At 40.0% G+C, this 25594-nt stretch overlaps 1 protein-coding gene across 1 annotated transcript in view; it reads left to right on the plus strand.

The window, feature by feature from the left end:
* The window catches only part of LOC126282212 (fibrillin-2-like), a 687537-nt gene that overhangs the window by 415546 nt on the left and 246397 nt on the right, over positions 1-25594 (plus strand). Inside the window, exons 20-21 of the mRNA XM_049981761.1 lie at positions 14413-14538; positions 22142-22267. Of these exons, the coding sequence (XP_049837718.1) occupies positions 14413-14538; positions 22142-22267 (252 nt within the window). The remainder of the gene's footprint in view (positions 1-14412; positions 14539-22141; positions 22268-25594) is intronic.

The following is a 25594-nucleotide window of genomic DNA, read 5'->3' on the forward strand; positions in this document are numbered from 1 at the left end:
CAAACACACACACAGAATTACGAGCTTTCGCAACTGGCAGTTGCTTCGTCAGGAAAGAGGGAAGGAGAGGGAAAAATGAAAGGATGTGGGTTTTAAGGGAGAGGGTAAGGAGTCATTCCAATCCCGGGAGCGGAAAGACTTCCCTTAGGGGAAAAAAAGGACAGGTGTACACTCGCACACACACACACACATATCCATCCGCACATACACAGACACAAGCAGACATATTTAAAGGCAAAGAGTTAAGGGCAGAGATGTCAGTCGAGGCGGAAGTACAGAGGCAAAGAAGTTGTTGAAAGACAGGTGAGGTATGAGCGGCGGCAACTTGAAATTAGCGGAGGTTGAGGCCTGGCGGATATCGAGAAGAGAGGATATACTGAAGGGCGAGTTCCCATCTCCGGAGTTCGGATAGGTTGGTGTTGGTGGGAAGTATCCAGATAACTCGGACGGTGTAACACTGTGCCAAGATGTGCTGGCCATGCATCAAGGCATGTTTAGCCACAGGGTGATCCTCATTACCAACAAACACTGTCTGCCTGTGTCCATTCATGCGAATGGACAGTTTGTTGCTGGTCATTCCCACATAGAAAGCATCACAGTGCAGGCAGGTCAGTTGGTAAATCACGTGGGTGCTTTCACATGTGGCTCTCCCTTTGATCGTGTACACCTTCCGGGTTACAGGACTGGAGTAGGTGGTGGTGGGAGGGTGCATAGGACAGGTTTTACACCGGGGGCGGTTGCAAGGGTAGGAGCCAGAGGGTAGGGGAGGTGGTTTGGGGATTTCATAGGGATGAACCAAGAGGTTACGAAGGTTAGGTGGACGGCGGAAAGACACTCTTGGTGGAGTGGGGAGGATTTCATGAAGGATGGATCTCATTTCGGGGCAGGATTTTAGGAAGTCGTATCCCTGCTGGAGAGCCACATTCAAGGTCTGATCCAGTCCCGGGAAGTATTCTGTTCCAAGTGGGGCACTTTTGGGGTTCTTCTGTGAGAGGTTCTGGGTTTGAGGGGATGAGGAAGTGGCTCTGGTTATCTGCTTCTGTACCAGGTTGGGAGGGTAGTTGCGGGATGCGAAAGCTGTTTTCAGGTTGTTGGTGTAATGGTCGAGGGATTCAGGACTGGAGCAGATTCGTTTGCCACGAAGGCCTAGGCTGTAGGGAAGGGACCGTTTGATATGGAATGGGTGGCAGCTGTCATAATGGAGGTACTGTTGCTTGTTGGTGGGTTTGATGTGGACGGATGTGTGCAGCTGGCCATTGGACAGATGGAGGTCAACATCTAGGAAAGTGGCATGGGATTTGGAGTAGGACCAGGTGAATCTGATGGAACCAAAGGAGTTGAGGTTGGAGAGGAAATTCTGGAGTTGTTCTTCACTGTGAGTCCAGATCATGAAGATGTCATCAATAAATCTGTACCAAACTTTGGGTTGGCAGGCTTGGGTAACCAAAAAGGCTTCCTCTAAGCGACCCATAAATAGTTTGGCATACGAGGGGGCCATCCTGGTACCCATGGCTGTTCCCTTTAATTGTTGGTATGTCTGGCCTTCAAAAGTGAAGAAGTTGTGGGTCAGGATGAAGCTGGCTAAGGTGACGAGGAAAGAGGTTTTAGGTAGAGTGGCAGGTGATCGGCGTGAAAGGAAGTGCTCCATTGCAGCGAGGCCCTGGACATGCGGGATATTTGTGTATAGGGAAGTGGCATCAATGGTTACCAGGATGGTTTCTGGGGGTAACAGACTGGGTACGGATTCCAGGCGTTCGAGAAAGTGGTTGGTGTCTTTGATGAAGGATGGGAGACTGCATGTAATGGGTTGAAGGTGTTGATCTACGTAGGCAGAGATACGTTCTGTGGGGGCTTGGTAACCAGCTACAATGGGGCGGCCAGGATGTTTGGGTTTGTGAATTTTAGGAAGTATGTAGAAGGTAGGAGTGCGAGGTGACGGTGGGGTGAGGAGTTTGATGGAGTCAGGTGAAAGGTTTTGTAGGGGGCCTAAGGTTCTGAGGATTCCTTGAAGCTCCGCCTGGACATCAGGAATGGGATTACTTCGGCAAACTTTGTATGTAGAGTTGTCTGAAAGCTGACGCAGTCCCTCAGCCACATACTCCCGACGATCAAGTACCACAGTCGTGGAACCCTTGTCAGCCGGAAGAATGATGATGGATCGGTCAGCTTTCAGATCACGGATAGCGTGGGATTCGGCTGTGGTGATGTTGGGAGTAGGATTAAGGTTTTTCAAGAAGGATTGAGAGGCAAGGCTGGAAGTGAGAAATTCCTGGAAGGTTTGGAGAGGGTGATTTTGAGGAAGAGGAGGTGGGTCCCGCTGTGATGGAGGACGGAACTGTTGCAGGCAGGGTTCAATTTGGATAGTGTCTTGGGGAGTTGGATCATTAGGAGTGGGATCAGGATTGTTTTTCTTCGTGGCAAAGTGATATTTCCAGCAGAGACTACGAGTGTAGGACAGTAAATCCTTGACAAGGGCAGTTTGGTTGAACCTGGGAGTGGGGCTGAAGGTGAGGCCTTTGGATAGGACAGAGGTTTCGGATTGGGAGAGGGGTTTGGAGGAAAGGTTAACTACTGAATTGGGGTGTTGTGGTTCCAGATTGTGTTGACTAGAATTTTGAGGTGTTGGGGGGAGTGGAGCTGGAAGTGGGAGATTGAGTAGATGGGAGAGACTGGGTCTGTGTGCAATGAGAGGAGGTTGAGGTTTGTTGGAAAGGTTGTGGAGGGTGAGTGAGTTGCCTTTCCGGAGGTGGGAAACCAGGAGATTGGATAGTTTTTTGAGGTGGAGGGTGGCATGTTCTAATTTGCGGTTGGCCTGTAGGAGGATGCTATGTACAGCCGGTGTGGATGTGGGAGAGGAAAGATTGAGGACTTTGATTTGGGATAGGAGTTGACGGGTGTGTTCATTGGCCGAGTCGATGTATAGGTGAAGGATTAGGCGGGTGAGGGCTATGGATTGTGCTGTTTGGAACTGGTATAAGGACTGATGGAAAGAAGGATTGCAGCCAGAGATGGGAACTTTAAGTGTGAGGCCTTTTGGAGTAATGCCAAATGTCAGACAAGCCTGAGTAAATAAAATATGGGAGCGTAATCTGGCTAGGGTGAAGGCATGTTTGCGGAGGGAATGTAAATAAAATTTGATGGGGTCGTTGTAGGGATGTTGTGAGGTTGACATGGTATTGGTAGGTGGAAAGGGTAATATGAGGTTAAAGTGAAAGTAAAGAGAGATTTATATAGGGAGAGATAAAGGTGTGAAAAAAGTCGAAAAAGTGTTGGTTGAGATGAGCTATGTTGATCATGTGCTGAACTTAGGTTGGTGAACAACAATGGGTGCAAAGGTTGGGTAGTTATGTTGTCTCCAGATCACGTTAAAGGGTGGGGAAATTCAAGAAAATTTCGAGAAATTCAAGAAAATTTCGACAAAAAAATTTTTTCGAAAAAAGTTTCGAAAAAATAATTTGCGAAAAAATAAAATTCGAAAAAATTTATCCAATAAAATCTCGAAGAATATGTGTGTAAATGTATTCAAAGGACTGGTTATGTGTTGGCAGGTTATGATAATGAGGCTAACAATTGTTTGATGAAGAAATAATAACGTGTAAACCTGTGGGAAGCTGCTAAAAAATGATCGGTTTTGTGGGAAAAACGGGAATGGAAATAAAACGAAAGTTGTTGGAAAAAAAACTGAGATGGTTGTGTAATGGGTGAAAGGAACTGAAGCTGTGAAATAGTATTCACGAGTTTACACGAAATGTTTGTAAACTTGGAACAATGGATTTTATAGCAGTGGTTATGTTGAAAGCGTTGAAAATTTTAGGTTATGGTTTGGAAGTAAATTACGTATTATTGAGTATAATTAGGCAGGATAAAATGTATGGTAGATTACGGAAAAATGGAAGATGAATACAAAGTGAAACTTCTTGTACAAACGAAAAGAGAAAGTAAGACGATAGAGAAGATTTCGAAATGCAACAGAGACAATAACAAACGTAATTGTTGGGTTCAAATTAATGACGATGTAAATAAAACAGAAAGAAACTTCCACATGGGAAAATATATTAAAAACAAAGATTCCAAGACTTACCAAGCGGGAAAGCGCCGGCAGACAGGCACATGAACAAAACACACAAACACACACACAGAATTACGAGCTTTCGCAACTGGCAGTTGCTTCGTCAGGAAAGAGGGAAGGAGAGGGAAAAATGAAAGGATGTGGGTTTTAAGGGAGAGGGTAAGGAGTCATTCCAATCCCGGGAGCGGAAAGACTTCCCTTAGGGGAAAAAAAGGACAGGTGTACACTCGCACACACACACACACACATATCCATCCGCACATACACAGACACAAGCAGACATATTTAAAGGCAAAGAGTTAAGGGCAGAGATGTCAGTCGAGGCGGAAGTACAGAGGCAAAGAAGTTGTTGAAAGACAGGTGAGGTATGAGCGGCGGCAACTTGAAATTAGCGGAGGTTGAGGCCTGGCGGATATCGAGAAGAGAGGATATACTGAAGGGCGAGTTCCCATCTCCGGAGTTCGGATAGGTTGGTGTTGGTGGGAAGTATCCAGATAACTCGGACGGTGTAACACTGTGCCAAGATGTGCTGGCCATGCATCAAGGCATGTTTAGCCACAGGGTGATCCTCATTACCAACAAACACTGTCTGCCTGTGTCCATTCATGCGAATGGACAGTTTGTTGCTGGTCATTCCCACATAGAAAGCATCACAGTGCAGGCAGGTCAGTTGGTAAATCACGTGGGTGCTTTCACATGTGGCTCTCCCTTTGATCGTGTACACCTTCCGGGTTACAGGACTGGAGTAGGTGGTGGTGGGAGGGTGCATAGGACAGGTTTTACACTGGGGGCGGTTGCAAGGGTAGGAGCCAGAGGGTAGGGAAGGTGGTTTGGGGATTTCATAGGGATGAACCAAGAGGTTACGAAGGTTAGGTGGACGGCGGAAAGACACTCTTGGTGGAGTGGGGAGGATTTCATGAAGGATGGATCTCATTTCGGGGCAGGATTTTAGGAAGTCGTATCCCTGCTGGAGAGCCACATTCAAGGTCTGATCCAGTCCCGGGAAGTATTCTGTTCCAAGTGGGGCACTTTTGGGGTTCTTCTGTGAGAGGTTCTGGGTTTGAGGGGATGAGGAAGTGGCTCTGGTTATCTGCTTCTGTACCAGGTTGGGAGGGTAGTTGCGGGATGCGAAAGCTGTTTTCAGGTTGTTGGTGTAATGGTCGAGGGATTCAGGACTGGAGCAGATTCGTTTGCCACGAAGGCCTAGGCTGTAGGGAAGGGACCGTTTGATATGGAATGGGTGGCAGCTGTCATAATGGAGGTACTGTTGCTTGTTGGTGGATTTGATGTGGACGGATATGTGCAGCTGGCCATTGGACAGATGGAGGTCAACATCTAGGAAAGTGGCATGGGATTTGGAGTAGGACCAGGTGAATCTGATGGAACCAAAGGAGTTGAGGTTGGAGAGGAAATTCTGGAGTTGTTCTTCACTGTGAGTCCAGATCATGAAGATGTCATCAATAAATCTGTACCAAACTTTGGGTTGGCAGGCTTGGGTAACCAAAAAGGCTTCCTCTAAGCGACCCATAAATAGTTTGGCATACGAGGGGGCCATCCTGGTACCCATGGCTGTTCCCTTTAATTGTTGGTATGTCTGGCCTTCAAAAGTGAAGAAGTTGTGGGTCAGGATGAAGCTGGCTAAGGTGACGAGGAAAGAGGTTTTAGGTAGAGTGGCAGGTGATCGGCGTGAAAGGAAGTGCTCCATTGCAGCGAGGCCCTGGACGTGCGGGATATTTGTGTATAGGGAAGTGGCATCAATGGTTACCAGGATGGTTTCTGGGGGTAACAGACTGGGTACGGATTCCAGGCGTTCGAGAAAGTGGTTGGTGTCTTTGATGAAGGATGGGAGACTGCATGTAATGGGTTGAAGGTGTTGATCTACGTAGGCAGAGATACGTTCTGTGGGGGCTTGGTAACCAGCTACAATGGGGCGGCCAGGATGTTTGGGTTTGTGAATTTTAGGAAGTATGTAGAAGGTAGGAGTGCGAGGTGACGGTGGGGTGAGGAGTTTGATGGAGTCAGGTGAAAGGTTTTGTAGGGGGCCTAAGGTTCTGAGGATTCCTTGAAGCTCCGCCTGGACATCAGGAATGGGATTACTTCGGCAAACTTTGTATGTAGAGTTGTCTGAAAGCTGACGCAGTCCCTCAGCCACATACTCCCGACGATCAAGTACCACAGTCGTGGAACCCTTGTCAGCCGGAAGAATGATGATGGATCGGTCAGCTTTCAGATCACGGATAGCGTGGGATTCGGCTGTGGTGATGTTGGGAGTAGGATTAAGGTTTTTCAAGAAGGATTGAGAGGCAAGGCTGGAAGTGAGAAATTCCTGGAAGGTTTGGAGAGGGTGATTTTGAGGAAGAGGAGGTGGGTCCCGCTGTGATGGAGGACGGAACTGTTGCAGGCAGGGTTCAATTTGGATAGTGTCTTGGGGAGTTGGATCATTAGGAGTGGGATCAGGATTGTTTTTCTTCGTGGCAAAGTGATATTTCCAGCAGAGACTACGAGTGTAGGACAGTAAATCCTTGACAAGGGCAGTTTGGTTGAACCTGGGAGTGGGGCTGAAGGTGAGGCCTTTGGATAGGACAGAGGTTTCGGATTGGGAGAGGGGTTTGGAGGAAAGGTTAACTACTGAATTGGGGTGTTGTGGTTCCAGATTGTGTTGACTAGAATTTTGAGGTGTTGGGGGGAGTGGAGCTGGAAGTGGGAGATTGAGTAGATGGGAGAGACTGGGTCTGTGTGCAATGAGAGGAGGTTGAGGTTTGTTAGAAAGGTTGTGGAGGGTGAGTGAGTTGCCTTTCCGGAGGTGGGAAACCAGGAGATTGGATAGTTTTTTGAGGTGGAGGGTGGCATGTTGTTCTAATTTGCGGTTGGCCTGTAGGAGGATGCTATGTACAGCCGGTGTGGATGTGGGAGAGGAAAGATTGAGGACTTTGATTTGGGATAGGAGTTGACGGGTGTGTTCATTGGCCAAGTCAATGTATAGGTGAAGGATTAGGCGGGTGAGGGCTATGGATTGTGCTGTTTGGAACTGGTATAAGGACTGATGGAAAGAAGGATTGCAGCCAGAGATGGGAACTTTAAGTCTGAGGCCTTTGGGAGTAATGCCAAATGTCATACAAGTCTGAGTAAATAAAATATGGGAGCGTAATCTGGCTAGGGTGAAGGCATGTTTGCGGAGGGAATGTAAATAAAATTTAATGGGGTCGTTGTAGGGATGTTTTGAGGTTGACATGGTATTAGAAGGTGGAAAGGGTAATATGAGGTTAAAGTGAACTCACCCTTCAGTATATCCTCTCTTCTCGATATCCGCCAAGCCTCAACCTCCGCTAATTTCAAGTTGCCGCCGCTCATACCTCACCTGTCTTTCAACAACTTCTTTGCCTCTGTACTTCCGCCTTGACTGACATCTCTGCCCTTATTCTTTGCCTTTAAATATGTCTGCTTGTGTCTGTGTATGTGCGGATGAATATGTGTGTGTGTGTGTGTGTGTGTGTGTGTGTGTGCGAGTGTGCGAGTGTACACCTGTCTTTCTTTCCCCTAAGGGAAGTCTTTCCGCTCCCGGGATTGGAATGACTCCTTACCCTCTCCCTTAAAACCCACATCCTTTCGTCTTTCCCTCTCCTTCCTGAAGAAGCAACCATCGGTTGCAAAAACTAGTAATTCTGTGTGTGTGTTTGTGTGTTTTGTTCATTGTGCCTGTCTGCCGGCGCTTTCCCGCTTGGTAAGTCTTGGAATCTTTGTTTTTAATATATTTTACCCATGCGGAAGTTTCTTTCTATTTTATATAAAACACTCTTCATGAGCTACTGCCATAAGAATTTCGTATCAGTAACAGTGCCTTCCAATTCAGTATGGCTACAAATGGGATCAATGTCTTGTTTCACACTTAATATTGTAACACAAAGATTTCAAGATCCAAAGCATTTTGGAAACCACACATAAATTTCAACTTGAGGCCAGTACATAAGCAGCAACTTCAATCAATGGGGAGTGAGTGAAATTTCAAGAGAAACTGGTATTTCACATGGTGCAGCTGTATTTGAGAGTTACTCTTAAGATGTATCTTACAGTATATTCATAACAAATGGGAGTTGAAAGAAAACTGTTCCACAATTTCACAAAAATTAGAATGTGAAACTTGAAACAATTACAGCTGCGCTGTTGCAAATCAATGTCCCAGGCAAGGTCCACTTTTTTCAGAAGTGTATATGTTGCATCTTGATATTTCTAAGATGCATAAATTCTCCAGGAAATAGAAGAAACTGTGCTGTACTATTACTGAAGTCCAGATTTTTGGGGTAATTCCATCATGCAAAATCTGTACATAGTTATGCAATTAAAATTCGTCAAATATTTAAAAAAAGTATGTAATATAAAAATATTTTGTTGAACATTTAAAATAAAAGAATAATTTCAACTGAAGCCACCATAGACTATCATATTATCTTAATATGCACCTAAAAATGCTAGAAGCATAAAATAAAATTATTTTCACTGAAATTACTGAGGTGTGCCCTACCTCACATTTGATTTTGGAGCTCATTGAACAGCGAGCCACTTCTCCAAATTCTCTGGAGTCATAGAATTCTACCGATGAGAAAGAATGTTTATGTAGGTGGAGAATGATTTTTCCTCATCACAGTATGTTGATGGTGCCAATTTTAGGGGCTGAATTATTTTTGGAGAGATGCCCATTAGAGTGTTCTCTTTAATGCTGCTGGAAAGAAATCCAAAGTTGCTATAGATGTATACCAGAGAATTTTTAATTTTAGGCCCAGTGAAAACATTTTGTGCATCTCATTTTGAAACTGAAGGTTCGGTTTAAAATGAGTCATTAATGGATTTCACTGCTTGACGATGTTTATTATAAAACAAACAACTTCAGTCAATGTACTTGCCTCATTAGCACAGCTTCATGTGTCAACACTAGATTAGGCAGCAGTTCTCTGCAGAGTGGTAAACAATGTGGGGCTTTGAGAAACACTACCTCGGTGTATGAAATTAGCTTATTTGCTTCTGGATAGCTACTGTGCGCTCCTTTGGTGATGTGTTGTAGTGCATGTGCCAGGCAGCTTCACTAGAATAAATGTGGTAGAATACACATAGGAAACTTGCTGCCTTCAGCATGTAGGCTGCAGCAACCAAATACATAACAAGAACTTTTTTCTAGAATTCCCTCAGGCCACAGCACTGTAAGGCAGTCATTCAAGACATAAGCTAGTGCTGAATGATTTGTTCATTCCAGTACTCTGCAGGAAATCAGTGGTGGTTTTGACAATGGTTATTCTCTGTCAAGTTTGCCAATGATGAGATTGCTAATAGAATGTCAATATATGACCATCATTTCATCAATGGCTATCCATATGTAAAATGTAAACTTTCATGGCTGGAAATTTCACAATTAATAATGTGAAATGTTGTCCATCGTAACCCAAGATCTTAAATTAGATGATAATTTTGATACAACAGGACGCCTCTTGAACACTGAGATCAATTCTTAAAAGTACTATTTAGCAAAATTTTCTCGGTGCACATATTCCCTAGCTCTGAATCGGTAGAAGTCACTATGGATTGGAAAACTTCTGGCCAATACCCTACTGTTTGCCCATTGCCAATCTTAACAGCATAAAAAGGTGTTTACTAAACACGATAATGCCACTGCAGTGCTACACACATATTATTATTATTATTATATCTGCGTTGTTTTTGAGAACAGTCATTCTGAATATTAGAAAATTAAACTGAAGCATGTCCTTCTTAATCCAACTCCCAAGTGCAATTAATCACAGTTTATTGCAGAAGAGCATGATTTTATCAGAAATTGTAGTTCCCGTATTCAATTTCTGTGGTAAGTCAGATCCAGATATTTTTCTAAGGGAGCTTCCTTATGAGGGAGGGTGTGGAAAAACATAAAAGTGTAAAAAAAAGTAATAATATGGTATTTTATGTAGGATAAAGTTAAAACATGTAAGATATAATTACAGAGAAATATGTAACACTAGAATGAAATATATCAATGCAGATATTACAGTTTGTGAATATTTACTCTTTTCACATGCATAGTAACAAAGGAATAGAACACATATTTACATAAAAATCCAGTCTCTAATTATGTCCTAGTTCCCCAACTGTGGTGTGTGTGACAAAGTCAGATGATAAGCCATAAACTACTCATATATTTTGCCATTGTTTTGTGACTGTTTCAAACTTGATGATTTTCATTGTAGTCGATGGGTGTTTTTTGAGATGTATTCATTACTAGCGCTCTTTTGCTTCTTTAATAACATATGGTATATCATGTTGCAATGTCTGATATAATTTTGCGTTTCTAATGATACAGGAATTTGTTTTCATATTAATCCAAAAATCAGCAAATTTTTATGCCAGTTTTAATCCAGATTTTGTTACCAGCTGGTTTTAATCATATTGCTTAATAGGTAAAGTTAGATCAAACTAATAATAATATGTTTCATGAAATATGTTCAACATAATGTTTACATCTGTTTCATTGAGCACTTCATCCCATTTTCCCTGGCTTAGTAGATATCAGAAGTTTGTAAACCTACTTATGTCCCTGCATAACACATTTTGATGAGTGCCCTTTTTTCTGGACATAGTTCCATTGTGGGAATTAGTGAAGTTCGGCGGCAGGAGGAACAAGATTTCTGGTCAGGTGACTACAGGATTATAAACACAAAATCCAATAGGGGTAATGCAGGAGTAGGTTTAATAATGAATAGCAAAATAGGAATGCGGGTAAGCTACTGCAAACAGCATAGTGAACGCATTATTGTGCCCAAGATAGATACGAAGGCCACGCCTGCTACAGTAGTACAAGTTTATATGCCAACTAGCTCTGCAGATGATGAAGAAATTGAAGAAATGTATGATCAAATAAAAGAAATAATTCACGTAGTGAAGGGTGACAAAAATTTAATAGTCATGGGTGACTGGAATTCGGTAGTAGGAAAAGGAAGAGAAGGAAACATAATAGGTGAATATGGACTGGGGCAAAGAAATGAAAGACGAAGCCGCCTGGTAGAATTTTGCACAGAGCACAACTTAATCATAGCTAACACTTGGTTCAAGAATCATAAAAGAAGGATGTATACATGGAAGAAGCCTGGAGATACTGACAGGTTTCAGATAGATTATATAATGGTAAGACATAGATTTAGGAACCAGGTTTTAAATTGTAAGACATTTCCAGGGGCAGATGTGGACTCTGACCACAATCTGTTGGTTATGACCTGTAGATTAAAACTGAAGAAATTGCAAAAAGGTGGGAATTTAAGGAGATGGGACCTGGATAAACTAAAAGAACCAGAGGTTGTACATTGTTTCAGGGAGAGCATAAGGGTGCAATTGACAGGAATGGTGGAAAGAAATACAATAGAAGAAGAATGGGTAGCTTTGAGGGATGAAGTAGTGAAGGCAGCAGAGGATCAAGTAGGTAAAAAGACGAGGGCTAGTAGAAATCCTTGGGTAACAGAAGAAATATTGAATTTAATTGATGAAAGGAGAAAATATAAAAATGCAGTAAATGAAGCAGGCAAAAAGAAATACAGACGTCTCAAAAATGAGATTGACAGGAAGTGCAAAATGGCTAAGCAGGGATGGCTAGAAGACAAATGTAAGGATGTAGAGGCTTATCTCACTAGGGGTAAGATAGATACTGCTTACAGGAAAATTAAAGAGACCTTTGGAGATAAGAGAACCACTTGTATGAACATCAAGAGCTCAGATGGAAACCCAGTTCTAAGCAAAGAAGGGAAAGCAGAAAGGTGGAAGGAGTATATAGAGGGTCTATATAAGGGTGATGTACTTGAGGACAATATTATGGAAATGGAAGAGGATGTAGATGAAGACAAAATGGGAGATACGATACTGTGTGAAGAGTTTGACAGAGCACTGAAAGACCTGAGTCGAAACAAGGCCCCCGGAGTAGACAACATTCCATTAGAACTACTGACGGCCTTGGGAGAGCCAGTTCTGACAAAACTCTACCATCTGGTGAGCAAGATGTATGAGACAGGCGAAATACCCTCAGACTTCAAGAAGAATATAATAATTCCAATCCCAAAGAAAGCAGGTGTTGACAGATGTGAAAATTACCGAACTATCAGTTTAATAAGCCCCACGTGCAAAATACTAACGCGATATATTTACAGATGAATGGAAAAACTGGTAGATGCCGACCTCGGGCAAGATCAGTTTGGATTCCATAGAAATGTTGGAATATGTGAGGCAATACTGACCTTATGACTTATCTTGAAGAAAAATTAACAAAAGGCAAGCCGACGTTTCTAGCATTTGTAGACTTAGAAAGCTTTTGGCTATGTTGACTGGAATACTCTCTTTCAAATTCTGAAGGTGGCAGGGGTAAAATACAGGGAGCGAAAGGCTATTTACAATTTGTACAGAAGCCAGATGGCAGTTATAAGAGTCAAGGGACATGAAAGGGAAGCAGTGGTTGGGAAGGGAGTGAGACAGGGTTGTAGTCTCTCCCCGATGTTATTCAATCTGTATATTGAGGAAGCAGTGAAGGAAACAAAAGAAAAATTCATAGTAGGTATTAAAATCCATGGAGAAGAAATAAAAACTTTGAGGTTCGCCGATGACATTGTAATTCTGTCAGAGACAGCAAAGGTCTTGGAAGAGCAGTTGAATGGAATGAACAGTGTCTTGAAAGGAGGGTATAAGATGAACATCAACAAAAGCAAAACGAGGATAATGGAATGTAGTCGAATTAAGTCGTGTGATGCTGAGGGAATTAGATTAGGAAATAAGACATTTAAAGTAGTAAAGGAGTTTTGCTATTTGGGGAGCAAAATAACTGATTATGGTTGAAGTAGAGAGGATATTAAACGTAGACTGGCAATGGCAAGGAAAGCATTTCTGAAGAAGAGAAATTTGTTAACATCAAGTATAGATTTAAGTGTCAGGAAGTCGTTTCCGAAAGTATTTGTATGGAGTGTAGCCATGTATGGCAGTTAAACATGGATGATAAATAGTTTGGACAAGAAGAGAATAGAAGCTTTTGAAATGTGGTGCTACAGAAGAATGCTGAAGATTAGATGGGTAGATCACGTAATTAATGAGGAGGTATTGAATAGAATTGGGGCGAAGAAGAGTTTGTGGCACAACTTGACTAGAAGAAAGGATCGGTTAATAGGACATGTTCTGAGGCATCAAGGGATCACCAATTTAGCATTGGAGGGCAGCGTGGAGGGTAAAAATCATAGAGGGAGACCAAGAGATGAATACACTAAACAGATTCAAAAGGATGTAAGTTGCAGTAGGTACTGGGAGATGAAGAAGCTTGCACAGGATAGAGTAGCATGGAGAGCTGCATCAAACCAGTCTCAGGACTGAAGACCACAACAACAACAACAACAACAGTTCCATTGTTAATAACAGATCCTCATTATCACTGCAGCCCATATTTAGTACTTTAGTATTGTATGGAGAGTAAGTGTGTTGAATAAAAATCTTGTCTAACATATAATCACCATACGTGCATGCACACACACACACACACACACACACACACACACACACACACACGACACTACACTACACAGTAAGAATACATATGGGAATTGCCAGTTTCCTAACAGCGAACATAGGAACAGTTGAAGATTTGCTACATTTTAATGTATTACTACTTGACTGTTGTAGTGACACAATGAGTGAAATGTTTCAAGTTTAGTAGAATGAAATTATTAAACATCTGCACAGAACTTGAATCCTAAATAGCAAGGCCTAGTACTGAAGGCAGGGATGATATATGACCAATGGGACTGTCAGTCCTCAGAGATGTCGCTTAGATGAGATGTGCAAAGAAATGCGGCTGTTTTCAGCCTGCAATCAGCTTTTTAGTAGCTCTCCTTGGTCACAAGGCTCTGATGTGGAGTGGCTGTATTTGCAGTATGGCGTTAGCTGTTGAGTGTGAGTGTGCTCTGTATAAGACACTCCGAATGGATAAGTTGTGAATCATTTGAACTTCCATTGACGCAGTGGTGTATCACTTATTCCACTGCACACTGGCACATTTTTGGAGGTATTATGCCTTCACTAGGCTCATGTTTGTTACACAGTGTCTCTCAGCCACCCCATGTTGTATTCCTACTGCATACATTCTGTCTTAACTTTAGCTGTGCTGATTGCACCATTTTGATTTAAATAAAAAGAGCCTTGTTACACAATAATGCCGTTACCCAAGACCATATTTCCAATTATGGACTCTATTATTTGCTCTTAATTTAATTTAGACTGACTTGTTTACTACATAGGATTATAGCATTTCTCAAAATTATGTTTGCTAATATCTGTGTGGACAGACATTGATGAATGCAGCATCATGCATGGTGTATGTGGTGATGGAGAATGCCGCAACACACCTGGGAACTTCGTTTGTGACTGCAAGCCTGGCTACGAGAGTACCATGATGATGCAGGTGTGCATGGGTAAGCAGTTGCTTAGCATGTGCTAAAATAGAAGTGAATAGTCTCTAACACACCTTATTCTTAATTTAGTTTATATTGTTGTGTAAAAATATTGTCATTTTTTAACAAATACACTTTTTTCTGTTGGTCTGACATGTAATATCTCACTAATAACGTAGAAAGTACATTATAAATTATACGACATTCTGATTCATCTTGTGTATTGTCAAATACATATCTCAATATTCACAACAATGTGAGAATGAGATTACTGTGGATACAGTTACAGTTGGTGTGGAACAGCTTGACAGAAGCAGAGATATAAGTGAACATTCTTTTATGCATTTCATAAAATGTGAGAATCCTCTCAAGCAATTAAGAACATCTTGATATCAAACAAGTATGTACTAGCTCAAGTGAAAGAATTGTAGATGTGTTGTGTGTACCAAATTTAGCCTCATCAGACGCAATCAAGACCTCACTTAAACAGAATCTTTTCTGATACGTACTAAAATATATCACCTAATTTTACAATATTGCTGGCTCCAGAGAGGAAAATGATTTGTAGTGCCCTCAGATAATAATAATAAAAGTTTATAGTCAAACTTTAAATTCAAAGCCCTTCTTTCCTGGTAGATAACAAAATCTCATGTCAGGTTACTTTGCTCATAGCATTATTTCGTATTGGGTTATGAAAGTCTACAAAAGTATCCAATGAACTTTTGTAGTACAGTCCCAGTTATTTTATTTTAACAGAATAAATTTCCTATACTTTGTACTATGTTTTAGCCTTCAAAATCACAGATTTATCACTTTCACAGTTCTGCAATCAGGCATGATCATCTTCACCCATGAAAAATACTTGCTCATTCATCCATAAATTCTCATGTGAATACTAGGAAAACTTAATAACTATACATAGGCTTTTCAAGAAATTTAAGTAATATGCAGCTTACACTCCCTTTTGATGAAATTAACAGCCGTCGGTTTCTCCTTGCCAGACCGGGAGTATTCAGATAGTGACATATGCACCACCTTTAAAAACACTTGCTGTTTATGATTGGGAAATGTTGTAGTGAACCTAGATTTTGTTCAGCAAAACTCATACACAATCAAGCATATTCTCAGAAACATTAAATAGAATGTTTGACTTTAGCAGCCTCTAAATCTGTTAATTTCTTACTAACATATGAACTAAGTAATATTAATTGGAACAGAACAATTAGATTTTTTGACATGATCACTGAAAAGTCCAGTGCAACTGCTAAGTAGAGAGCAAACCTTAAGTAAATTGAGGGACGCACAGCTACAATTGTAGTTGGTCAGAATAGCTCATATAAAATAGTTACAGATATACTTAAATGGGAAATGTGAGAAAAAATCGCCATGTTACTCTCTTGAAACTGTAGTAAGTAAATCTAGAGAAGTGTTATTCAAGCTAAGACCATGCAACATTTCTATCATGTATAACATAAGAATAACATCAGAGAGATTAGGGCATATACAGAGCATACACACTGTCATATGTACAAATATACCTTACTGTGAGTGGTTAGGTGTACTAATAGGACATCCTTTTTATATTCACTCTATGACCAAATTTGTTGTTAATGACAAAAGTAACTTCCATAATTGTAGTGGCAAAAGTGTTCCTTTTAGGCTCTGAGACGCCAAAACCACATGACTAAAACCTTTAGCATGTCAGAGAATAATAGGAACATCTTCATATTAATAAATCTGTCATATGTTCACATTGACAATGGCTGTAAAGTTTTCAGTGGAAATATCAGAAGAGGAGGTTATTATGTCCTGGATGCATGCACAAAAGCTGATAGTCTGTCTGCTGTATATTTTTTTTTTTTTTTCAGTTAGAAGAGAAAATTCTAATGTGCATTTGAACATAGTATAGTTTGAAGAGTTAGTTGGTTAACAATAAATCATAGCAAGTGCTATATATAGTTTAGAATGAAATGTAGTGGCATTTGTGAAACTAATAAAATATTGTTTCCTGTGAGATGCTATAATGGGCAGACTGAATTGCATCCTCTCACCCACTTTCTGTTTATCTTGGGCATGTCTTTTCGTGTTTCCTGAACAGTCACAAGTTTATTGAAAATCTGTTGTCATATTTTGCCCTTATTGTTCTCCAATAAAAGGTTTGGTATTGGTTTTACCCTTGCCTTGAAGTGCTATTGTATTTTTCATAATTACAGTAAGAGTATTGGCTTTTCCCTGTGACCTATATTTTGTATGTTTAAGAGTATCTGCGGAAAAATTTGTAATATCTAGCTGAAGTGAAAGGAACAGCACGTCTTCTGCAATGTTGTCCTTCACTGAAAAAATGTGTTAGTATTTTGAGTTAATGACTGGAGAGCACATTCTTCTTACTTTCTAAAGACAGGTTCCCCTTTGTTACTTTTCATTTTATAGACTATTTTCTTTGCTTGGTTGTACAACTTTTTGCCCTCTTTATGTGTGGCCCCTATGATTAATTCATTATTATTATTATTATTTTATTTTTCAAGCTCACAGGTGCACTCTCATATTCATTTGTACAACAATTTAGAATTTTGGTGTATCATTGATATTTTTGTTACATCATTTTTTGACTTATAACAGGGAACACTTTTTGCTCGGTATCATACATAACTATTTAAGTAAGTGGAACAACATTTGATATATGTTAAACTAATATTAATGTTATTGACTGCACTGTTTAACTGACCATCTGATACCTATAGGTTTCATCAAAGAAGTTTTAACAAATTACCAAATTTATATCAGTTCACATAGCGCTGTGGAAGATATTGCATTAGAAGGGTTAACTGGCAGTACCTCAGCCTGTATCTATATGTAATTTGTAAGATACATATTTAAAAGTCGTTTCTTACCAAATTCTTTTTAGACTAATGTCAACAAAGACTTTGGCAAAATGGATAACTTTAAGCATGCTCCAAAATAACAGAGTTCTGTCTGATGATGAGTATTTTCTAAAACAAATGGAAAAAAAACTTAATGTTATTGATTATTATTGTGTCTGACAGAACTACGATGTCATCGGCGAACCTCAAAGTTTTTATTTCTTCTCCATGGATTTTAATACCTACTCCAAATTTTTCTTTTGTATCCTTTACTGCTTGCTCAATATACAGATTGAATAACATCGGGGAGAGACTACAACCCTGTCTCACTCCCTTCCCAACCACTGCTTCCCTTTCATCTCTCTCGACTCTTATAACTGCCATCTGGTTTCTGTACAAATTGTAAATAGCCTTTCGCTCCCTATATTTTACCCCTGCCACCTTCAGAGTTTGAAAGAGAGTATTCCAGTCAACATTGTCAAAAGCTTTCTCTAAGTCTACAAATGCTAGAAATGTAGGTTTGCCCTTCCTTAATCTAGCTTCTAAGTTAAGTCGTAGGGTCAATATTGCCTCACGTGTTCCAACATTTCTATGGAATCCAAACTGATCTTACCCGAGGTCAGCATCTACCAGTTTTTCCATTCGTCTGTAAATAATTCGCGTTAGTATTTTACAGCTGTGACTTATTAAACTGATAGTTCGGTAATTTTCACATCTGTCAGCACCTGCTTTCTTTGGGATTGGAATTATTATATTATTCTTGAAGTCTGAGGGTATTTCGCCTGTCTCATACATCTTGCTCACCAGATGGTAGAGTTTTGTCAGGACTGGCTCTCCCAAGGCCGTCAGTAGTTCCCATGGAAAGTTGTCTACTCCGGGGGCCTTGTTTCGACTCAGGTCTTTCAGTGCTCTGTCAAACTCTACACGCAGTATCGTATCTCCCATTTTGTCTTCATCTACATCCTCTTCCATTTCCATAATATTGTCCTCAAGTACATCACCCTTATATAGACCCTCTATATACTCCTTCCACCTTTCTGCTTTCCCTTCTTTGCTTAGAACTGGGTTTCCATCTGAGCTCTTGATGTTCATACAAGTGGTTCTCTTATCTCCAAAGGTCTCTTTAATTTTCCTGTAGGCAGTATCTATCTTACCCCTAGTGAGATAAGCCTCTACATCCTTACATTTGTCTTCTAGCCATCCCTGCTTAGCCATTTTGCACTTCCTGTCAATCTCATTTTTGAGACGTCTGTATTCCTTTTTGCCTGCTTCATTTACTGCATTTTTATATTTTCTCCTTTCATCAATTAAATTCAATATTTCTTCTGTTACCCAAGGATTTCTACTAGCCCTTGTCTTTTTACCTACTTGATCCTCTGCTGCCTTCACTACTTCAACCCTCAAAGCTACTCATTCATCTTCTACTGTATTTCTTTCCCCCATTCCTGTCAATTGCTCCCTTATGTTCTCCCTGAAACTCTGTACAACCTCTGGTTCTTTTAGTTTATCCAGGTCCCATCTCCTTAAATTCCCACCTTTTTGCAGTTTCTTCAGTTTTAATCTACAGGTCATAACCAATAGATTGTGGTCAGAGTTCACATCTGCCCCTGGAAATGTCTTACAATTTAAAAACTGGTTCCTAAATCTCTGTTTTACCATTATATAATCTATCTGATTCCTTTTAGTATCTCCAGGCTTCTTCCATGTATACAGCCTTCTTTTATGATTCTTGAACCAAGTGTTGCCTATGATTAAGTTGTGCTCTGTGCAAAATTCTACCAGGCGGCTTCATCTTTCATTTCTTTGCCCCAGTCCATATTCACCTACTACGTTTCCTGCTCTCCCTTTTCCTACTACCGAATTCCAGTCAGCCATGACTATTAAATTTTTATCTCCCTTCACTATCTGAATAATTTCTTTTATTCGATCATACATTTCTTCAATGTCTTCCTCATCTGCAGAGCTAGTTAGCATATAAACTTGTACTACTGTAGTAGGTGTAGGCTTCGTATCTATCTTGGGCACAATAATGCGTTCACTATGCTGTTTGTAGTAGCTTACCCTCATTCCTATTTTCCTATTCATTATTAAACCTACTCCTGCATTATCCCTATTTGATTTTGTGTTTATAACCCTGTAGTCACCTGACCAGAAGTCTTGTTCCTCCTGCCACTGAACTTCAGTAATTCCCACTATATCTAACTTTAACCTATCCATTTCCCTTTTTAAATTTTCTAACCTACCTGCCCAGTTAAGGGATCTGACATTCCACGCACCGATCCGTAGAACGCCAGTTTTCTTTCTCCTGATAACGACATCCTCTTGAGTAGTCCCCGCCAGGAGATACAAATGGGGGACTATTTTACCTCTGGAATATTTTACCCAGGAGGACGCCATCATCATTTAATCATACAGTAAAGCTGCATGCACTCGGGAAAAATTACGGCTGTAGTTTCCCCTTGCTTTCAGCTGTTCGCAGTACCAACACAGCAAGGCTGTTTTGGTTAGTGTTACAAGGCCAGATCAGTCAATCATCCAGACTGTTGCCCCTGCAACTACTGAAAAGGCTGCTATCCCTCTTCAGGAACCACATGTTTGTCTGGTCTCTCACCAGATACCCCTCCGTTGTGGTTGCACCTACGGTACGGCTATCTGTATCGCTGAGGCACGCAAGCCTCCCCACCAACGGCAAGGTCCATGGTTCATGTGGGAATGTCACATCTAGTAAGTGAATAGTGGTTGTCATTTCGACAAACTGTCGATACATCATACATCTTGGGCTGACTACGCTATAATGTAATAAAGTACACTATATAGTCCTCTCTTTACAGATATTTGACTTTTGTCCCAATTTTAATTTTGTATTCTCCATCTTAATACGTTCATCATTTCTTCGTCAACTTCAACACTCAACACATACTGCTTAACTGTGTCCATTTCTTCAGTAGCATTTGATATTGTGAGAACTGCCAAAGGCTTTGTTTCATCCTGATCTTTCCATTCATCTTGTTTCTCTGCCGTCTGTTCCTGCAACATCAGTTTTCAAAAGCTGACAAATGGCAATAGCTTTGTCACATTCAACATAAACATTGGAGCTAATGTAGTCGGTGTTTCCTGCTTGCCCCCTTATTTGCTACCATTATTCAGCTGAAATTCCTTTATTTACTAGTGTGATGTCTTCTGTAAGTATCTGATGAAAGCCGGACTTCTTAAAGAAGTTTGAGATTGTGCTATCTTTCACAGAATCCCAGGCACTCCGTACAAAATGTGTAACATCCAAAATCATTACCTTTCTTCTTGTAGCATGAAGACAGGCCAGCCTCTTCTGTACAAGAATGTTCCTGTATTTTTGTTTCAGGCATTTTGTAGTGCCTTGGATGAGTGGATGAAGCTGGCTTGTACATTTATAGTATGTAGATATGACTTAACATTGAGGAAGTGCTGCACATGCAAGATAAAATAATAAGCCCACTTAAATTACATTAAAAATAGTATTGGGACAATACCATCCTATGATTGGTGAAAGAGTATTTTTCCATGATTGAACAGTGTCAGTGTTTATGCTTCCAGCCTCACCTTGAACACATTTGTTCTATAAATAATGTTGGGTCTTGTGCCTTTCAATCCACCCATAAGTGAGTCCAATCTTTTATACAAAGTGTTTTGCTTTAGCATGAATCACAGTACCATCAGTTGTAATATTTGAAGTGTGAGCTTGTTTTACCCACTTCAACAGCACATTTTCCTGTTCTGAAAGCTAACCTTCTTGCACTCATTTTAGTGTGCAGTTTCCTCCTTCTAAACATAATGTTTCAATTATTTTTCATTTGCTTACTATTTTATTTAATGTTGATGGAGAAATGTTCAGTTTTCTTGCACCATCATGTGTGAATTTTTGCCCACTTCCTGAATAATGTTCCACTTTCCTTCATTTGTTAACTGTCTCACTGTCTTTTTGTCCATGACATATCAGTATACTGTTTGAAACTAAAATATTGAGACTAAAAGTCAGCCAAATTAACACCAATAACTGAGTTACACGCTAATAAATATTCAGTTTATTCTTCGTTTGATACAAATTCAGCCTTGCCTCTGATCTGTACTTTTTGGCAGAACTTGCAAGTAATCAGAGCTACTGTAAACATGTATGAACTACTTGTGCATGTAATTTCTACCATAGCAAACAATCTAACAATAATATGCAAAGGATAGATTTATACTGACCACAGCTCCAGTGCACACGGACAGTGGCCATGCGTGTGTGTGAGTTGTGTTTGTGTGACTGTGTGTATGTGTTTTATTTCGGGAGAAGGGCTTTGTCTGAAAACTTATAATTTTAGCAGTCTTTTCCATTGTGCCTCCTCTATGTGGTGAGTAGCAAGCCGTCCTTTTGATATTCTTGTTATTCCGTACAGGAGTTACCATTGTCTGCTTTTGCCTAAGTTGCCAGCACTGAACAGCATTGTGTATCCCCATGTTTTCTCACCCTATGGCTATGAATGTCATACTACCATCACTCTCAAAACCCTAGGCAGCAAAAGTTGCAGTGGCCAAAGAGTACTCATATTGTCAAACTTGATTGTGCTAATCTGAGAGAGGATGTATAAACAAGTCATTTTAACATGTGTTTAATGCAGTTGGGATTGAGACTTCCAAAAATTGACGTACAATGCAAGAAAATGTGGTAATGAGGGACATACTAATGAGATTCCACTGTATTTATGCTATGTCACACATTTATTGAGCACATTGTCTTTCTTCAGATATCGATGAATGCCAACGGACACCAGGGTTGTGCAGAGGTGGTGTATGTGTGAATACTCCAGGGAGCTTCCGGTGTGAATGTCCACCAGGCCATGAACTTGCACCAGACAAGCAGTCGTGCAAAGGTAAGTGAGGCATTTGTAAATATTTGTCACCCAGTTGAATCAGTTTCTGAAATTACTGCTCCAGATTTTTTCATGCATTTCTGGACTGTGATTCATAATGGATGGAAATTTAAGAACTAATCTTTCTGATTTTCCATTTCACTTTTTATTCCTCATCTCATACAACAAATTTAATTTATATTATTATTATTATTATTATTATTATTATTATTATAACCACTGTTATTTCTTTCTTATCTCAGACGTTATGTCTGGTCAAAAGTAGAAAGTGACGTGGACCTTGATCAAGCGTGACTTCCTTTTAACTGCACAGTATATGTTATATTGCATTTAGGAACTACCGGGTAATTGAACATGTATCAATAATTACGGATTTCTGTAGTTGTATATATAAGTTTGGATGTATATATTAAAAACAAAGATTCCAAGACTTACCAAGCGGGAAAGCGCCGGCAGACAGGCACAATGAACAAAACACACAAACACACACACAGAATTACTAGCTTTCGCAACCGATGGTTGCTTCTTCAGGAAGGAGAGGGAAAGACGGAAGGATGTGGGTTTTAAGGGAGAGGGTAAGGAGTCATTCCAATCCCGGGAGCGGAAAGACTTCCCTTAGAGGGAAAAAAAGGACAGGTGTACACTCGCGCGCGCGCGCCCACACACACACACACACACACACACACACACACACACACACACACACACACACACACACACACACACACATATATATATATCCATCCGCACATACACAGACACAAGCAGACATATGCTCCCGGGATTGGAATGACTCCTTACCCTCTCCCTTAAAACCCACATCCTTTCGTCTTTCCCTCTCCTTCCTGAAGAAGCAACCATCGGTTGCGAAAGCTAGTAATTCTGTGTGTGTGTTTGTGTGTTTTGTTCATTGTGCCTGTCTGCCGGCGCTTTCCCGCTTGGTAAGTCTTGGAATCTTTGTTTTTAATAAGTTTGGATGTAGCTGTATTGCATGGATGTACTGGTGGATATTGCGTGGTATGACTCCTGTAGTTGATAGTATAATTGGTATAATGTCAACTTTATCCTGATGCCACATATCCTTGACTTCCTCAGCCAGTTGGATCTATTTTTCAATTTTTTCTCCTGTTTCCTTTTGTATATTTGTTGTATTGGATATGGATATTTCGATTAGTTGTGTTAATTTCTTCTTTTTATTGGTGAGTATGATGTCAGGTTTGTTATGTGGTGTTGTTTTATCTGTTATAATGGTTCTCTTCCAGTATAATTTGTATTCATCATTCTCCAGTACATTTTGTGGTGCATACTTGTATGTGGGAACTTGTTGTTTTATAAGTTTATGTAGTAAGGCAAGCTGTTGATGTATTATTTTTGCTACATTGTCATGTCTTCTGGGGTATTTGTATTTGCTAGTATTGTACATCCACTTGTGATGTGATCTACTGTTTCTATTTGTTGTTTGCAAAGTCTGCATTTATCTGTTGTGGTATTGGGATCTTTAATAATATGTTTGCTGTAATATCTGGTGTTTATTGTTTGATCCTGTATTGCAATCATGAATCCTTCTGTCTCACTGTATATATTGCCTTTTCTTAGCCATGTGTTGGATGCGTCTTGATCGATGTGTGGCTGTGTTAGATGATACGGGTGCCTGCCATGTAGTGTTTTCTTTGCCAATTTACTTTCTTCGTATCTGTTGATGTTACGTGATCTAAAGGGTTGTAGAAGTGGTTATGAAATTGCAGTGGTGTAGCCGATGTATTTATATGAGTGATTGCTTTGTGTATTTTGCTAGTTTCTGCTCGTTCTAGAAAGAATTTTCTTAAATTGTCTACCTGTCCATAATATAGGACTTACCAAGCGGGAAAGTGCCGGTAGATAGGCACAATGAATAAAACACACAAACACACACACAGAATTTCTGTGTGTGTGTTTTATTCATTGTGCCTATCTACCGGCGCTTTCCGACTTGGTAAGTCTTGGAATCTTTGTTTTTAATATATTTTCCCCATGTGGAAGTTTCTTTCTATTTTATTTACATGTCCATAATGTAGGTTTTTTATGTCGATAAATCCCCTTCCTCCTTCCTTTCTGCTTAATGTAAATATTTCTGTTGCTGAATGTATGTGATGTATTCTATATTTGTGGCATTGTGATCATGTAAGTGTATTGAGTGCTTCTAGGTCTGTGTTACTCCGTTTCACTACTCCAAATGAGTAGGTCAATATTGGTATAGCATAAGTATTTATAGGTTTTGTTTTGTTTCTTGCTGTCAATTCTGTTTTCAGTATTTTTTTTAGTCTTTGTCTATATTTTTCTTTTAGTTCTTCTTTAATGTTTGTATTATCTATTCCTATTTTTTGTCTGTATTCTAGATATTTATAGGCATCTGTTTTTTCCATCACTTCTATGCAGTCGCTGTGGTTATCCAATATGTAATGTTCTTGTTTAGTGTGTTTTCCCGTGACTATGCTATTTTTCTTACATTTGTCTGTTCCAAAAGCCATATTTATATCCTTCCTCAATACTTCTGTTATCTTTAGTAATTGGTTGAGTTGCTGATTTGCTGCTGCCAGTAGTTTTAGATCATCCATGTATAGCAAATTTGTGATTTTGTGTGGGTATGTTCCAGTAATATTGTATCCATAATTTGTATTATTTAGCATGTTGGATAGTGGGTTCAGAGCAAGGCAGAACCAGAAAGGACTTAATGAGTCTCCTTGGTATATTCCACACTTAATCTGTATTGGCTGTGATGTGATATTATTTGAATTTGTTTGGATATTAAGTGTGGTTTTCCAATTTTTCATTACTATGTTTAGGAACTGTATCAATTTAGGATCTACTTTGTCTATTTCCAATATTTGTAGTAACCATGAGTGGGGTACACTATAAAAAGCTTTTCGGTAATCAATGTATGCGTAGTGTAATGACCTTTGTTTAGTTTTAGCTTGATATGTTACCTCTGCATCTATTATCAGTTGCTCTTTACATCCTCATGCTCCTTTGCAACAGCCTTTTTGTTCTTCATTTATAATTTTGTTTTGTGTTGTATGCGTCATTAATTTCTGTGTAATGAGTGCAGTTAATATTTTGTATATTGTTGGTAGGCATGTTATGGGGCAGTATTTAGCTGGGTTTGCTGTGTCTGCTTGTTCTTTAGGTTTCATATAAGTTATTCCATGTGTAAGTGTATCAGGGAATGTGTATGGGTCTGCAATGTAACTGTTAAATAATTTATGGGTTCAAATTAATTATGTAAACAAAATAGAAAGTTAACTTGGGTTGGTGAACAACAATGGGTGCAAAGGTTAGGTAGTTGCATTG

Source organism: Schistocerca gregaria, chromosome 7 (genome assembly GCF_023897955.1).
Source record: "Schistocerca gregaria isolate iqSchGreg1 chromosome 7, iqSchGreg1.2, whole genome shotgun sequence".
NCBI lineage: Eukaryota > Metazoa > Arthropoda > Insecta > Orthoptera > Acrididae > Schistocerca > Schistocerca gregaria.